Here is a 17967-nt window from a genome sequence, read left to right on the forward strand (position 1 = left end):
TCTAGACTTGTATGCACTGCTTTTGTTTCTACCAGGTCTACAGACATCTCTTCACAGAGGGATGTCAGAGCTCACCTCCCACTGCTACTGATCCCTCTCAGTTACCTCCTCTTGAAAGACAGGGTGGTGCCTTAAGTATTAACTTTATATATATCTAAGCTACACAAGTTCACACATGTGAAAACATACAGCATCAAAGGAACTGGAGAAGCACTAAATGTATAAAATCTACTATCTGCTTTCAGTCTCTTCAAATAGTTCAAATGCTAGGGCTTTCTTTTGCCTGAGCAGCTACTGCAAATTCACTGTTCACAGGCTTGCAGGTTCAACTACTGGAAGAAGCATATACAGTCAACTACTTCAACCCCACTGCATTAAAACCACAGAAAAACTCAGCTGTTACCACCAGCAGAAATATTTTCCAGAAAGCCTATTCCTTTCTATCAGTGTACCTAAAACTAACCTAAAATGAGCAGCAATTTCAGTTCTTATAGGAACATGATGGAACAAATGAAGCTTTGGGACTGGTCCACTCTAATTTTTTGTTAAACCAACATTCCAGGGAAGCCTGAGAACGACTTTTAAAACTCCAGACTCAGGTTTTGTTTCATAGGAACTACAGCGCAATCATCTCACATGGGGGAAGATCAGAATCCATTTTGCCAGATAAAATAGCGAGAAAAGAATATGTTAACAAATTTTCTCCTTTTCCGCTGCGCCACTGAATAGTATTAGTCAAACCCAGAGACTTCTAAGAGCACTTTGATCCCACACAATTGCCTCTGGGTGTCTAGGAAGACTCTGTCACTTCTATGGCAGGGCAGTATCTGGACTCTGTTCTTTTCAAGAGTCTCCTTTCTGTGGAACAGGCTTCCTGCACTCTTACACAGTCTGCTTTTTCTTCTGACCTATCCTGCAGTCTAGAGGAACAGTTGCTCTCAAGGGAGGAAGATATTTCTAGCTAAAATTATCATTTATTTTTCAGAAAACTTAGAGTAAGGACTGAGAACTAAAAGGTAAAAAATAGCATATTTTTCATGATAATTTCTATTTTTGTTCAGTTGTTTTGGGGTTTTGGGGGGTTGCTTGTTTTTGGTTTTGGTGTTTCATTGTCTTCCCCCTGGGTATTGAAAACTGATATACTTTTACATTTAAAATTATTTTGGTATGTTTTTGGGGTGTTTTCGTTGGGGTTTTTTTGTATTTTTATGGTCTTGATGTGGAATTTTAAAAAGTCAAGCAGAAGTTTATCTTAGTAATGACTAACTCTCCTTTTATTATATATATAATTCCTTACAAATATTATAAAGCCTTGAATGGTATTGATATCAGACTGTTGCCATTTGTAGTTCTCCAGCCACTTCCCCTAGAGGCAGTTTTCAGAAAGCCTATTGCAACGTGCACTGGTGTTCTGGCATTCTCGGGCAGAGATGACCAATTTCCCCAACACAAGCAAGTACTGCTTTTGAAGTTATGTTAATCTCCCAGTTGAGGATTTTTTTTCCTGTGCCTTTGCTCTGATTGCCTGTGCATTACATCAGAATTAAATATGTTTCTTACTGAATACTGAGGTAAACTACCCTAGTTGCTACTTTAATTTACTATTTTTATTCCAACTGTCTTTTATTTCTGTGGATAAAAAAGATTTGCAGGTTTGGGTTACTTTCTCTTGCAAGTCTGAACAGAAGTTCAATTCTCATAATTCTCTTGTACACTTAAAATCTCAATTTCTCCCCCAGAGCTTTGTCCCTACAAGCAATTTTATTTTTGATCAATGATTTAATCTACAAATTACAAACCTCCTATTGCAAATCCCTTTATTTTCTGCTGACTTTTCATTCTGCAATCTTTCTCTATTGTTTTTGTCCCCTTTCTCTCTATGTGTTCAAATAATTTTGAAGCAGCCACCTTGATGATATTCCAACATTTTTGCATTCTCTGTCAAGAGACCATTCATTCTGTGTTCTAGTATAGTGGACATTTTGGGAGAAATGTGCAGGTAATTAACATTTTTTTCTGAGACCCAAATTGAAATACCTTATATGAATGTCCCTATTTTCTATGTTATACATTACACTTCTTCCGCCAATCAAGGATAAACCTGTCTTGAAAGACAAAGCAGGATTACTAATGTGCTTCTCCTGGCAACTAGGAGACAAACCTTAGCATCTAATCTTGACTAAGATAGCTACTGTGATAAAACAGTTACTTCTTTAGTAATTTGGCAAAGCTCTGGCAAGCTCCACTGAAGCATGTGAAGGACAAAAGCATGATAACACATACCATCACTTTCTTTGCACTTAGAAAGTCTCCTCTAATTTCCCAGAGGGAAACAGTTATATCTTGTGTGAATGAGTTGCTTCAGATATCCTGAGACTCTTTCCAATGGCTAGTACATTCTACATCAGAATTGCAGATGTTATTTTTTTATTAGAGAGTATTTCCAGAAAAAAAAATGTAAGCATATTTTTAACCCCCCCCTTTTTTTTTGGGGGGGGGGGGGAATAAGTGAAAAAAACCCCTTTCTTTTTCTAAATGCCTAACAGGAAGATAAAGATGAGTATGTGGCCTGCTGTAAAATCTCATCGGAGGTACACAACACCCTGCTGCAAATAAGGCACAGAAACGTGTTTTGAAATGTTGCAGTAAAACATGAGATAGAAAACTTAGCGTGCCAGGCCAAAAGGTTGTGTCATGAAATTAAAGATAAAAGTTACAGAAAATTCTATCTGATAAATAACATTCTTCTCAAAATGTGGTTTCACTCACTAAGTGTAAATACAAATAGTGTAGACATACAGAGACTTTTTAAAATACACTTCTACCAAATATAATTTCAATCCCTAGGGAGCAAACCACCTGTTTCAACAGCAGCTTTCTCCAACCTCAAGCACATGTCAATTGCCAATGAAACTTACTGGCATAATGGGATGTCATCTTTGATTATGCATTTTCCTCCATTTTTGCAGTATTCTTCAGGACAAGCTGCAAACATAAAGGTAAAAATTGTGATTTCCCCCTCTTTTTTATTACATTTGTCATTATCTAATTTTCAAAATGGCAAAATATCCACGCCTGTCCTATTGAGTGCTTAGCACTTCTAAAACTTTTTTTATATCTGGACTTGGTGATAGAAGTGTGAAGTCATAAGAATATTAGAAGCAATGGAGTGCTCTTGAGCTTATTGAAAACCTGATGCTGCACTTGAACAGGCTTCAAATTTTTCTCAAATGAGATTTTCATCTGACTTCAGAAATGGAATTTTTGCTACTTAGTTGATTTTCAAAAAACAGGAATATATAAAATAAGACCCAAAAGAATTGAACTAATATTTAATTAGTACCTAAGTCAATTTTAATATTAATAGGTTTTATATAAGGCTAGTGAACAGACACTCCTTTGTGACCAGCCCTTCCATTAAAGATATTCAGAATTTTAACACTTGGAATCATATTCTCATAAGAACAAGAGAAATAGGGCTTTAAAAGATAAAAATTGTTTAAGTACTTAGTGATACTCCTTAAAACCTCTTGATGTCCCTGAACTTGGATTTCCTTCCACACCATCACATTTAATTTTACTAAGAAGCTTAGTTTTACTAGTTTAGTTTTCTTTAGCTATTAAAAACTCAAAATCAAAAAAGAATCCCCTCAAAAGAATCCCCTCCATCTTCTTTAGTATGAAAAGAACTGGTAATATACTAATTAGGCCTAAAGAGTTTTGGATATATGCAAAATGAAATGGTTTATTGCAGCATATAACAGTGCTATTCAGTGTAGACACCTTCAGTTTCAGGATTAAATTTTGAAAAGTGCATTACTTACTTAAAAGGTCTGCTTTCTGAAAAAATAGTTTTTAAAATTACTGTTATGCATGTCTACTAGTTTATGTACCATATTCTTGAATATTGAATTAATTTCTGAATAAAATTATTTTAATTTAAAATAATTTTTATAAATCAAATTTACCAAGTATGAGTTCTCTCATCATTATAGAAGTGGTATTTTTTAATGTTGAAGTATGATTCCTTCTCTCACATGAGCAATCTGGGCTTGTGAAGGTGTCCCTGCACAAGTCAGAGGCATTGCAAATTTGTGATCTTTAAGGTCCCTTCCAACCAAAACCATTTCATGATGCTATGAGAGATAGTGAACACAATACTTGTGGTTAAATTTCACTCCCAAAGAAACTTGTGGATGCCTCCTGCCAATAAGTGTTTGTAAAACTTTTAGTTTGTGAATAGACATTTAATATACTATAATGAATTATATCACTGTAATGCATATGTGTTGTGAATTTTATCACATAACTCTAAAAAATTATACAAAGAGAGAGTTAAATTCTCAGCTAATGCAACTTGAGCTAAGCTGGCAGAGTACTGTCAGCACAGAACTGGTCAAGAGTTTATATCTCTCTTGGGGAAGAGCTGCAGTACCCTTCTGTAATTGAAGTGGACATTTTGAATCTAGATTTAATTATTTATATGACCATCACCTATGTGTTTGTTAGATTTAGTTAATAAAAATCTACTTCACATTGAATGTGTATTATTGTCCTCTACTTATCTTTCTCCAGCATTTAACTACTACAAATCAAACAGGAATATTTTGCCAAATGCACTGTGTTAAATCAACTACTAGTTAGTTAATTTTCCAATCTGGATTTGTAATACAATTGAAAAAAAAAAAAACCCAAATGAAAAAGCCACAAATAAGCAACCCTGTTACTCAACAATATGGGTTAACTCAACTGGCTAAAATCAAGAGAAGTCCTAAAAGTATACTACAAAAAGTTGGGGGTTTTTTTGACCTATGTGTTTATATGGTAAGAAACACCCCTTGTGAAGATGTTAAGATTTTAAGCACATTATTCTTCATCTTTTTCTCACTTTCATCAGGAAAATTCATGCCTAACATGATTTGACAAAGTTAGTAGAGGTACCTTAGTCAAGTTTGAGGACTGCCAAAACATTCAGTAGGAAATAACTACACTTTCTTTCTTTCAAATTATATTTTTATGCAAAAATAAGTACCTGAACAGCCAGATTCATCAAGGCTGGAATCAATGCAGTCTGCGATTCCATCACAACGCTGGGAGAGTGGTATACATTGATTAGTTGAAGCACATAACAAAGAACCATTGGAACAATCTTTATTGGCTGAAATGAAAAGTAACATGGTCGTTATCATCAGCTGTATTTTTCTCCTCACTGTTCAAAAACGAGCAAAAAACTTGATTCATACTGTAGGATATAAACTTGCATCTGTGTGACCTCTCCAAGCTTTCATCTTCAAAGACATGCAACTTTACTACTGAGATGCTAAATAAGTAAACAAATACAGAGCACAGATGGTACAGAAACCAAATTTTCCCATGTAATATTTGTGAAGGAGTGCATATTAACTCACAATGCTGAGAGTGTATACTGCAAAATCTCAAAGAAAACCCATAAAAGGATATCAGCAAACATAATTAACTCTCATTCAGAAACTAGATTCAAAATGATGGAATCAATTTGTTTGCACATTATTTTAACACATTACAGTGGGAACAGTCATAGCCATAGCAACAAACCTAATGGTTGAAAATTTTGCAGTTAAGGACAATGTCACCAAGTTATTGGTGCCGAGGTAAAGAATATAAGGACCACATGAAGGCACTAAAACCAGTAAAGATATATAAAAAAAAAATCCAATTTTCATCTATATTTAATTTTCCAGGTGCAAATTAAAACAGTAAGGGATAATGATATCACAGCCACTTTGAAAGTATAAATCTTTAAATATTTCATAGGTATTTAATACTTACCAAAACTACAAGAGATACATTTTGGGGCACTACAGAAAACTGACAAATGACTTTTTATTTGTTGCTATTTAGCACTTCAATCAGATGATGCAGGTGGAAAAGGATGTTAGTCTGTGGAAAACTAATGAATACATCCCCGCTGGTGTTAATATGTTGGTTTTACACCCTTGGTATTGTAATCAGGCAAATAAAAGACTAAATAAGTGAGGTAATATGCCCTTCACTAAAACTGTCAGCAAGAAGAGAGCCAGCCAAGTAGAACATCTTTAACTGGAAAACAGTTCCAGAATTTTTTTGGTAAATGCAACAAGTAACAAAATCCGCTTCATTAGTAGGTATAAAACAATATTTACATAATGTTGTACAACCTAACTGCTATGTGAACGCTACAGGAAATTCTGTCTGCATAAATCCCTAAGTCGTGAAGAAAAGCATTTCTGTGGTAGAAGCTGTGTTTTCAGTAGGGACTTGACCAATGGGTTTTTTTGGGTTTTTTTTTGTCCCGGCCTCCTTTAGGGCTTTATCCTTAATCTCTGCAAGATGCGTTTTGACAAATAGTCTTTATCAAAAAAAGAAAACTTTCCCTGATGAATTCCTCAATTCAGAACCCAGAACATTTTTGTTCTACACTTAAGTAGTGTTAAATGTTTTGTTTTGCACTTAAATGAATAAAATTGCTATGGGACACAAAATGGAAAGTGTCAGTAATTCCTAAACTGAAGTTTTCTAAAATGAGCAGATAGATTTGATCTGCACCAAAGGAAAAAAGTTAATCTAAAATCTAAAAAATAAATCCCCACTTTCAATCTGAGCTATTATTAGAGTACAAATAGGTTGGAGTTACTAGAAAAACAATCAATTTTATAGATAATGAATAAATTTCAATAAAAGAAGGAAATTTCTGAGATATTTACTTTTTCTCTCTGACCTTCCCCAGTTGACAAACTTCTATGGGTTTTCACCTGTTAAAAGTTGGACGTTAAACTCTGTGCTCTCTTGGCATACGCAGTTGGATCTCAGCACCAGCTGTGACACTAATCAGCTTTCCACTGATTTAATTCCAAACTAGCACAAATAATTTTCTTTTTACTCTGCCTTCTCCTCTGCTTTGCTTCGCTTCTCTGAATTACCTTCTTCAGTGAAGAAACAAGAATTACTGCTTCGGTATTTCTATCTTATACTATCAAGGCTTACATGTTTAATTACTATGAACCAAATTTTGAAGTAACAATGAAGTACAGACTTGACCAATTTTCCTTCAGACTGAGAACCCCAAAGTTATGAAATATCTATGGAGAATGTTTGTTCTTTGAATAGACCAGGATTTAATTTCTTCTTAATCCCTGGGTTTTGTTTTGAAGTCAAAGCAGTAAAATAAACAAAAAAAGAGCAATATCTCAGTTGTTTGTGTAATACACAAAGTCATGGAAATATTTTGGCTTTCAGATTTTGAGGTTCCACATCAGCTTCTGTGGTGTGGAGTTGGGATGTGCATGTAATAGAACACAGCATGGATGTCTCTACCAGAGGACAGATTGAGGAGGAAACAAGGTCAAATGAAGATTAACCATGAGAGGTTTATTTGAAGAAAGGAACATGCAAAATTTCTACATGTCTTTGGGGTATGTAGAATTTAACATCAAAGTTATCTCCAAAATCATGTCTTCTGCCAACAAAACCACAGAGTTCACTTCAAAACAAAAGACTTACATAGATAGTCTGCCAAATCCATGCCAGTTTGGTAGACTACTTTGCTAAATTAACTGGCCTGCGCAGTAGCCTGCATTTATATTTAGTAAATTTGATAGAAAATATTAAAGAACATTAATTTCTAATCCACTGAAAACTGATATTATTTACCAATTTTTTTTTTTTCATTCTGATAAGGATGAGAAAAATGTTTAAAAAGTTTCAAAGCATGAAAGGAAGAGAAGTGTTTACATGTAAAAAGCCTTTTTTTCTTTTTTTTTTCTGTGTAACTAATTCTTTTGAAATTCCTGGAATGAAATATTTGGGCTCAGTTCACCTACTAATAATGAAATATTTTTAAAGGGCAGACACTCACTTTTGTGTCTATTTATTTCAGATGTTTCTCCATGGCATCTCATTGAAGTTACATTTCAAAGCCTATTGACCTTGTGTTTTGTTTGTGAGCCCTTTTCCTTGCTTGGGGCAGAGATTACTGCTATTTCATGAACAGACTTGATTTCAAAATCCTTGAAAGGTCAGGACTGCCTTAAATGTTACTGAATAACACAACTGCAAAAGCCTATCTTTCTGTCATATCATGATCAGAGGTTACAGAGGAAATGCAAATGCAGCTGACTGATTTAAGGAAAAAAACATGGAAATGCGTAAATATTAACAGAAACACAACTGCAGTTTTTTTAAACATTTGCCAAATTTTAGCAAAGAAATTAAAATGCATAAGCAAAATTATTTAGAAATGTAAAGCATCTCTGCAATTAATGCATTATATGTGACACAAATAGGGGTCTATTTGACAAGGGAATGATGAATTTTACACTAAACTTCTCTGTGTTGCTCTTTTTCTTTCCTGAAACATCACTGGTTTGGACGGGTGAGTTAACATTGCCATTTCCACCACCATGGATGTAACTTACGGCAGCCAGCTTCGTCTTCGCTGAGGTGGCAGTCGGGCACGCCATCGCACAGCAGGAGGGATGGGACACAGCCCTGGGAAGGACACAGGAACTCTGCCTCCTTGCAGGAGCCTGGGGATGTGGTGGTGGGCACCTCCATGGGGCAGCTCATCTCATCACTTCCATCCATGCAATCCTCGACCCCGTTGCACCGCGCAGCGAGGGACAAACACTGCTGCACGTACGCGCACGGGAACTCGTCACCACTGCAAGTGGGAGGGTGTGCATCAGCTGATCCTACAAGAGAAAAAGGAATGTTTAGGGATTCTGTTCTTTCATTCATACTGCCTTTGAAATAGACAGGAACTGCAGGGAATGCAGCTGATTTTGGTTACTAAATTCTTTACAAAAAAAGGAAACCAGTTTTTATAAAAACACAGCTCCTAAGTGCAAAACACAGTATTAAAAACATTTTGTCTAATATTAACTTCATTGTTGTTGTTGCAGCATTTTGCTTCTAAATCTCAAATTCAGCATTTATTTTGATCCTATTACTTCTTTTGCCATGCACACATAGAAGGGTTAAACCAAAATATTAGTAAATCTTTTCTTTCACCCAGGATCTGGAAAGCCTTAAAAAAGTCCTCAAGTAATAATTCTAAGCTAAATTAAGAAAAAGATTTTTATAAAGTAACAATAAAACCTTTTCTGATCTAGTGTATTATTACTCTGAGTCTTTAGCTTAGCTTGATATGATAGAGAATTAAATTTAAAAAATACTAGATAGACTTCCAGGATAGAAGTAAAGAAAAATGTGCTTTTAGAATTTTAGACTTTAACAAATTCAGACACCTGACAAAAAAGAAATGAATAAAATAAATAAATAAATAAAATATTCCATGCTTACCTGCATTGCTGGAAGAAAATACTGGGGAAAGCTTTTTGTGATCACATACGTGAATAAATTTTGCCAGATACTTAAGTCTTTTTTCTATGAAAACCATTACAACTGAATTTTATCAGAAGAAGCATAAGATCTATTTGTGGAAACTAATTTCTAAGGAGCTGGCTGTGCTAACATTGTGTTCTTTATAGCATCAGGATCTCCCATGGAAGCGATGTGATGGATTCCTGTACTTCTTATGTGCAGGGAAAAGAGAAAAATCTCCAGAATTTAGATCCATATTTTAATCTTTCTAGGTCAATTTGCAGCAGCTGAGTAAAAAATATATTATGATCATTAGAGACAAGGTAAGACAAATTAATGTCACTTTCTCTGTAGAAGACAGGAAGAATTTTGCTGTTGACCTGGGCTGAGGCGAAGGAGACAAGCACAAAAAATCATGGGTGTGTTTTATCTTGACTTTTGAACTGGTGCAAGCATTGTTCTCTGGCCTCAGATGGCCAATGTTACTGCTGCTTTAAGGCATGACACTGTAAAAGGAGTACATTGATTTTGGCATGATTTTATGACTTTTAATCCACTGGTCATATCAGTATGTTTGTGTGTTCTGCAATACCCAGCTGGGGTTTTACAGTGTGAGGGCTTTGTTAAAACATGCTCAGTTTCAAGTATACCACCATCATAAATAACAACAGCCTTTTGTACAAATAAATGAACTGTTAATGCATTCAGGTGAACATAATACTAGCATTATTTTACCATCCAATTGCTCATGAAGCAGCTATATGGAAAAAGAGTTCAAAGTTCTGTGCAATATAGACCTTCTATAGATTAGAAATTTTTGATTTTCATGTTGACTTTTTATAAAAAAAAATAATAATTGAAAAGCTTGATACAATAGAACATGCCTGGTATTATTTCATGCCCCTAATTTTGTTAAATTAAATCATTCTACTAGAAAAATGTGTTTGATTCTCTGGATATAATGTAAACATAAAATGTGTTTGATTCTCTGGATATAATGTAAACATAAAATAACAAAAATTATTACTGACTCAGTGAAAATAATAACCTGGTGAATTTTTGTCCCGTTTATATTCAGAATTACACCATGCATACCTCAAAGATGTGAACTTCTACATGGGATTGAAAAGATTGTGGTTTCATATGTGTTTTATAAATGTCTTAGTATTAAAAAAAATCTATGCTACTTTAAAAGGCTTATGGAAGTTGGTTTTAGGTAGTTGATAATAGACATTCAGATCACATAGTGGATTGATTTTGTAGATTAAAAGTATTCTAGATTTTGCATTTTCTTTCTACTTTGGTCCTATACTTTACCAGATAGTAATAGTAGCCCATGAAAATGTTGAATTTGTTTTGTCATATAGAAACTATATATAAGGCCATGATCCTGCCAAGGTACTGATGAAATGCCGTTGGGAGAACATATTTCTCTCTCCATTGATACAGAACTAGTGCTGTCAAATCTTGCACAGTGGAGTAAAAAAAAATATTTTTAGTTTGCACTTGCTCTGGGAAAAAAGAAAAAAGTATGATTATATTTGAAAGTACTTTCTGTTCTTTCTGTTCTTTCTGACCCTTTCCTCACAGTGCCTAGGGGGCATTTAGGCAGTGAAAATGACTTAAGCTGCAGTCAGCTCTGCTTATATACATTCTTTTGTCCTTGCATAGTCCTGTGTTAGCTTTTCCGTATTTGTTCTGATGCTATGGAAATTAACCACACACAGATACAATATATTTGACTTTGCTATGGTAGCCTGTTTATGTTGCAGGAAAGATTGAATTTATAATACATTTGTGAGCATTTCTGACCCAGTTTAATTTCCTGTTCTTGATATGTTTATTCACATGCTTCTACCCAAATTTGTTCTGTAAACTGAAATCCCCTCTTAAACTCAACATTTCTTGAATGTGTTGCTTGTTATGAATCTGGCCTTGAGTTTAAAATTATTTTCAGACTTTTGTAACCCTGATCAGTTTACAATCCTGTGCCAAATTATGTATTTAGAGAAATGCTTGAATGCTCTTTTTGAATGGGGATGATCATGTTTCTATTATTATTATTATTTTCTACTACTACTACTACTATTATTATTTTTTTCTATTAATATTTTCTATCATTATTCCCTCTGATTGTTAGAAAATAATTTTTAGGATTAAGCTCTTCCTGACTTGCATAGCAATTATATTAGAGTGTGCAATATTCACCAAGGGCAGCAAAGATGTGTTCAGGTTGAGGTAGGTGTAGGGTTAACCAGGGGTCTTATTGAGGTCTGTTTTATATTTGCACTACATTAAAAAAAATCCAAAGTCATACCCTGAAATAAGTAAAATCCTTTTAGATCAGAACAGTGCATGAGATAAGAATGTACTTCAAAGCTCATAGGAGTATCCCTTGCTTGTTAACTCATGTGATATATTAATTAGTTCACATGTGTTTGCTTTCAGATACTACAAAAAAATTTTGCTCTGGTTGGCATTCTATAAGAGGGTGTTATTGCCATGGTCTGCCAAAATTCTACCCTGAAGTTTAATCTATTTTCTTTACATAAACTAGTTTATAAATGTTTTTTCCTAATTATAAATTAAATGTGCCTGGTAAAAATTTTGAAAACGTATAAAAACATTAATTTGTACAAAGCTAACAACTAAAAAAAGCTAATTAAGAATATGCAAATGTAGAAAATCATTAACTAATTCCAACTGAAATCTTCAGCAACATTAATGCAAAACTAATTACTTGTATTCAAAGCTACCATCTATGTAATTATTTATTTTAAGCTCATCATTGCAGTATCTGCTACTGACACATTTCCTCCTAAAAAGTGGGAATATTCATTCTGTTTTCTTGCCACTTTCTTGTGAAGAATTAAACTAAGGTGTTAACACTCCAATGTGGTTTGCAATGAAAAACAAGCTGGCACTAATGAGAGACTTGTCAGAAACACCCTGCATGTGCGGACTCACACAGTAGTACACTTACACAATTTAGCAATAAAAACTACCTTTAAATTTATGCATATCTGTGAACCTAATATTTTCTTCTTGTACATATATACAAAAGTTATTTAAACAGCAGAATCTGAAGTGAAGTTTTTTCAGTGCAAATTGGACCAGTTGTGGCCCACACATCCTTTCTGTCACTTAATATTGTTTGATTCAACAATTGCCTAACACTGGCATGCCAAGAAAATGTTTCCCTCACCTTTTCTCAAATGCAGAAAAGATGTTCCCAAGGCAGCACTCATCTCCTGAACGCCGTGTGACTCTCATTTTCAGACCACATTCAGGAGTGCAGGAGACATTGTACAGGTTACTTTTTTCAAAATCATTATCTGTTTGAACTGTTTAAGGATTTGGAGATAAATCTACTGAAAATGATAAGTTCTAAGGAAGACAGTATAAAAGCTTTAGATTTTTGTATCCAGGCTGCATGTTCACTGAAAAGCATGACTAAAAATCCTCAAGAATTCAGTATTTGCACGCAGATGAAAAGCAAACTAAACAAAAACAATTTCAGCAAAAATAACCTCTGCACTGCAAAGCACTGAGTCTGAATTTAGATCCTCATTGAAAACAGCAGTAAATTGTTGATGTTCCATTATAGCTAAAGGAATCATGACTTTTCAAATAGAAAGCTGAGTACATGTCCTTATTTACTTTACTTTGCACTTAGTGTTTTATTTTGCACTTATTTTTTCCTTGCATATGGCAAATAGCAAAAATTAAGGAAAGGGTTTAAAAATGTGCATATAACATCTACTTGTATATAATAAAAAAAGACATTTTAATTAGGTCCTAAAACCTGACATTTTAATTTGGTCCTATGTCTTTTGAAACGTACTCACACAGCTGTGCTGGATGAGTTATAATCTACGGACCAGAAGTGCTGCCTCACATGCACCTTCACACTTTTATGAGAAGTTAAGTAGCTGAGGTAGATATAAAAAACCCATAAAATCAGACCAGTGTTTAAAGCAAAAAAAATTTGGTATGTACTGTTCCATGAACTGCAGCAACTACAGCTGGATATATCTGTATTTCATTGTTGTCAGATCAAATAGTTGCTTTTAAATACATTTTTATTGCAATGTGCTAACCATCAAACCATGTTTGCAGTACATAGAGCTCATAAGCTGATGATTTTGGAGCAAAGAGCCTTTACAATACGAAGTGTTAAGTCAACAAGTGCTCATTGTCAAGGACACAATTATATATTTGTGGGATAGGGATTTGTTAAAGTCTTACTGTTCTTTGATGAACATTTTCTGTACACTTATGTTTTTCTGTATTATTGTCTTTGTCATCCATGGAGCATATGATCCTCTTTCCTGACTGTAAAGAAAGCTTCACAGGTTGGCACTGCAAATATTTTGCTCATGAATCACAGGGATTCAGTCACAGAAAAACATAGAACTGCTATTACCCAAATGATAATATAAAATAAATGTTTGTATTACACAGTCATTACCACAGCAAGCAGCACACAAACATGCTTAATTTGAATGAAGCAACAGCTCCAGGCTATCCTCCTTTTTTCTGCCTTTCCTCTTCAAATACAAAGATCTCTGGTGCAGAGTAAGTCCCCATTTATATTTATATATCACCTGTAACAGTGAATTTTAGTTAAGCCTAGTGGACATTGCCATTAGAGCCAACACCAGGGAGCATGAAATAAAGTGACCACATATGCTGTTAGGCAGCACCACCTCAGGTGTATCAGAGCTTGCTCTAAAGCCCATTTAAGTAAATGGAATAACTCATATTGATTTTAATGGGCCTTGCATCAGACCCTTGAAAATCAACAACCTGTCTGAGATATTTGCATAAGTAATTGGCCTAGCAAATGTAATAAAAATGGTGGACCCATTAACTGTAGCTAAGAGAGGTCAAAAATAACTCCCTCCCATAGATTTCATTAGAAAAGAGTATAAATTAATTACAGGCCCAATCCAGTGCATTAATTAATTTGAAATACATGTCAGTCCTCAATTTCAGTTCAGTAAACATCGGATCCGGGCATGAAATCAACCCATTCAAGGTGGCTGCAAGGAAACAAACTTATTAAAAAAAATAATTGGACTAAAACTATACAAATACTTTAACAATCTTTCCATGAGTTTTTATCCATTACATTAAAGCTCCTGCTGTTAATTTCCAAACTTGTAAAAAGACAAAAACTAAAAAAGGGGGAAATGACTCTGGCCAATTGAATCTTCAAGTCTCTTCCCTTCATGAGAAGACAGAGTTATGGGGCAGGGTGCTGAAAAGGATCCCAGAGACCCAATGACAAAGCCAGAATTAAAAAAAAAAAAACAGAACATGGCTCAATGACTTCAGATTTCTATATGTCTGTGCAGAATTTATTTTAAATGATTACAGTTTGCTAACATACAAACATAATGGAAAACAGACAGGTTTACTGCCAGTAAAGTCAAGCTATGATTTAGTCTTCACTCAGAGAATTACTGCTTCTGGCTGGAACACACTACCTGTGACAGGAATATGGCAATATTTGCCATATTTCTGCTAAGAATAGTCAGAGAATGGCTAGCTATGCCTGCTAATGTCACGGATTTGTTGGTTTGTTTATTTATTAGGAGCAATGACAAACTGGAGAAGCTGTGAAACTTCAGTCTTCGACAAAATGAAGTAGATATAATTTTTGAGATAAATCTGAGCTGAAGACTTACTCTTATTGAGGAGATGAGTAGGTTTTACATAAGGAAGAGTCTGACAATTTTCTGCTCTTTAAGATAGTATCATGAAACCATTTCATTTCAAACATTATTTCTCTCCATCCCTCCAAGGAAATATGTTGATTTTTATGAATGAAGTTAGCAAGGAAAAATATCATCTGTGTGATTTGAAGGTTTTCTGGTGTAAACAGATGGGGTTTGGAGGTTCAATATTAATGAAACTATTTTAATACACTATTAATAAATCTGAAGAATTTTAATTTCCCAAAAGGCATGAGCTTGCTACAGAAGATTTCAGTATTCTGGACAAGTTATAAGAAGGCAGAGAGTAACTGAAGGTTTTGGACAAATACAGTATAATTATTAATTTAAACATACACAACATAATTGCATTTAGGAATTGCCAATAATCATCCTAGTTTATACAGTGCAATTATCTTATTCTAAAATTATTCCCAGTTCCTTTTCTGTGAAATCTACAAAAAGTTTTGGCTTTTGACACTGGCTAAATCTGTGCACTGGAAGCTACAAGAACAGGCTGAAGAAAATCTCTAAGGTACTATGCCTTGGATCACAATTTTTAGTGTTTAAAAATGCATAAATGCCCTATCTCTGCCAAGCAACGCAGATCTAAAGCATTTAGTGATTGGTTTCAGGGAAATGCTGATTGACTAAAAAACCTATTCACAAATTTCCCTGATATCTCCAGTCCTCTATTACTACTCATTCTGCTTTCCTCTTCCCCTCCTTTGTTTCTGTGAGTAGCCTTCCCCTACAACTTCTCTCATTATTCATCTCCTGCCCTTGAGGAAAGAAACTCCATGAGTTTCTTCTTTCTCTCTCCCTGAGAAAGCAACTCCATATGAGAGAGATTTCTGCTTCACTGCCAGCATGAGCAGACAAGATAACAGTGATTCCCCTGGCTCTGCAACTTAAAGAAATCAGAAGTTAAGGCTCCTCTACAGTGTTTTCCCCCATGATCTAACACTGTAGTATTGGCAGTTCAGGCAGTTAACCCTTCCGGTATTTGCAGCACTTGGGCTCTGTGAATTTCAGAGAAGGATCATAGACTGTCTAAGTTTTTGTCAGATGAGTCCTGTTCTGCTGCAGAATTTTCTGTGTTGCTTCATGCAACACTTGGACACACTTGCACACACACAGACACACAGATTCACACACATGGATACACACATGGACACATGGACACATGAGGGGCATTCTCGCCCCTCAACAAGATTCTTTCTGCCCTATGCAGCTATTTTTTTTGCACAAAGCTCAAACAAACACCTACTCTACTTTTTGGATTGTTGTGTCTTAATGAGATAAAAATTTAATTTATTCTTTTCTTACTGTGATATGGGATCTACTAAAAAGGCTGGAGAGCATATAAAATTATCTGCAAATGGCTGCCTTCTGAGCTGTTTAATTTGACTAGCTTGCCTGTTACCCTTCTGTCATGGGTAACCCAGAATGTCATTGTACTTCATATCGATCTTTTATTGTCTCTTTAAACCTCAGCATATCCAGAACCAGAATTGTGGGGCAGCTGGGACATGCTGGTCCCTTTGGAAGGCCAGGGCACCCAAGCTGACTCCCTTCTTTGCCTGGCAGAGTTTGCTGAAGGTGGATGCTGCCCTTTCGAAAGGGCTGCTTTGGGTGGGTTTTTGGGCTTGCCACTGTAGCAACTTGGAAGAATAGCATTTTGCAATTAGAAACCACCTGTAGAATGAATCTTGCTAATTCCATAGGCAGTGAAGCTTAAGCTGGCCCCGTGGAGCTGGCTCACCCTGTGTCAGCACCGACCAAGTGGACACAGCAGTGGGTCAGGACACGAGCACGAGCACCAGCAGAGTGCAGAGGGCAGCAGGAGGAAGCGGCGGGCAGCAGAGCTGACCCCCCCACACACTGGCGGGTCTTCATCTGCCACTAGGGCAGCTCTGTAAGCTGCCACCTTCCCAGGAGGGTTCTTTTTGGGCACCACCATTTCTCCCCTTGCTTCCCAGACCACGGGCCACCTGGAGAGCACCATCTTGGGGAGAGAGCTGGCACCATTTTCCCTCTGTCTTTCAAGATACATGGGAACCATCTTGGGAAGGGTATTTCTGGCATTTTGGTTCTCTCTTTGCTCCTGTGGGGCTCCTGAGATTTAGCGATTTTGTCTCTAGTGGTCATTTACTGGGGTTTTTTTTTGCCTGTTGCTGTTCCACTTGTAGGTAAATGGTATTTTTTCACTTATATCTACTAGGGTCCATTCCTTATTGGTGGAAAGGGATTGGTTAAGACTAAGGGGATGTAACTCATTTTAGAGTCTCCTTTTTAAATTCTTCTAATTGAAGACAACTTATCTGTCATTATAGGGTCTGCACAGGAGAAGCATTTTGGCTGATTCATATTTTGCTTTTTTGGTCAATTCAGGATTTTTTATTTTTATGAGTCTGTAAACAATAATGGTTTGGACATGTCCCAACTACTACTCAATTTACAAAAGCTTTTTTTTTTTTTTATCCCATCTTTTTACTTGGCAGGTGGATAACATTATGCAATAAGAAGTAGTTATGAAGGTAGTTATCAAATAGTTTTCAAATATTTGGACACTATAGCTATGTGTTGTTTAGAAAAACTCTTCATCAAGATGAGAAATTCTGCAGTCAAAGATATATCTGAAAAATGTACACAGAGAAACAAAAATTTTCAATTATGTCTCATCTCGGTATGAGATGACCCCTTGTGGGTCCCTTTCTACTGAGGATATTCTGTCATTCTATGCATATATGTTGTGAGAAACAGATTATAACTAGGCAAGATGTTATGACATTAGTATTTCCACACATATATAAGAAACCACATAAATGTGGTTTCTTATCTAAAATCTCAAGGGGATTCATGTCTAAAGAAATGCTGCTCTCATTTATTTTCCTGAAAAATTAGA

The 17967-nt window shown here is 35.4% G+C and overlaps 1 protein-coding gene across 1 annotated transcript in view; it reads right to left on the reverse strand.

Moving 5' to 3' along the window:
* MALRD1 (MAM and LDL receptor class A domain containing 1) overlaps positions 1 to 17967 on the reverse strand; it is a 236672-nt gene that overhangs the window by 43610 nt on the left and 175095 nt on the right. Inside the window, exons 33-35 of the mRNA XM_038161885.1 lie at positions 8433 to 8708; positions 5033 to 5158; positions 2919 to 2985 (exon numbers count right to left, since the gene is read on the reverse strand). Coding sequence (XP_038017813.1) covers positions 2919 to 2985; positions 5033 to 5158; positions 8433 to 8708 — 469 coding nt within the window. The remainder of the gene's footprint in view (positions 1 to 2918; positions 2986 to 5032; positions 5159 to 8432; positions 8709 to 17967) is intronic.

This window comes from Motacilla alba, chromosome 2, assembly GCF_015832195.1.
Source record: "Motacilla alba alba isolate MOTALB_02 chromosome 2, Motacilla_alba_V1.0_pri, whole genome shotgun sequence".
Classification (NCBI taxonomy): domain Eukaryota; kingdom Metazoa; phylum Chordata; class Aves; order Passeriformes; family Motacillidae; genus Motacilla; species Motacilla alba.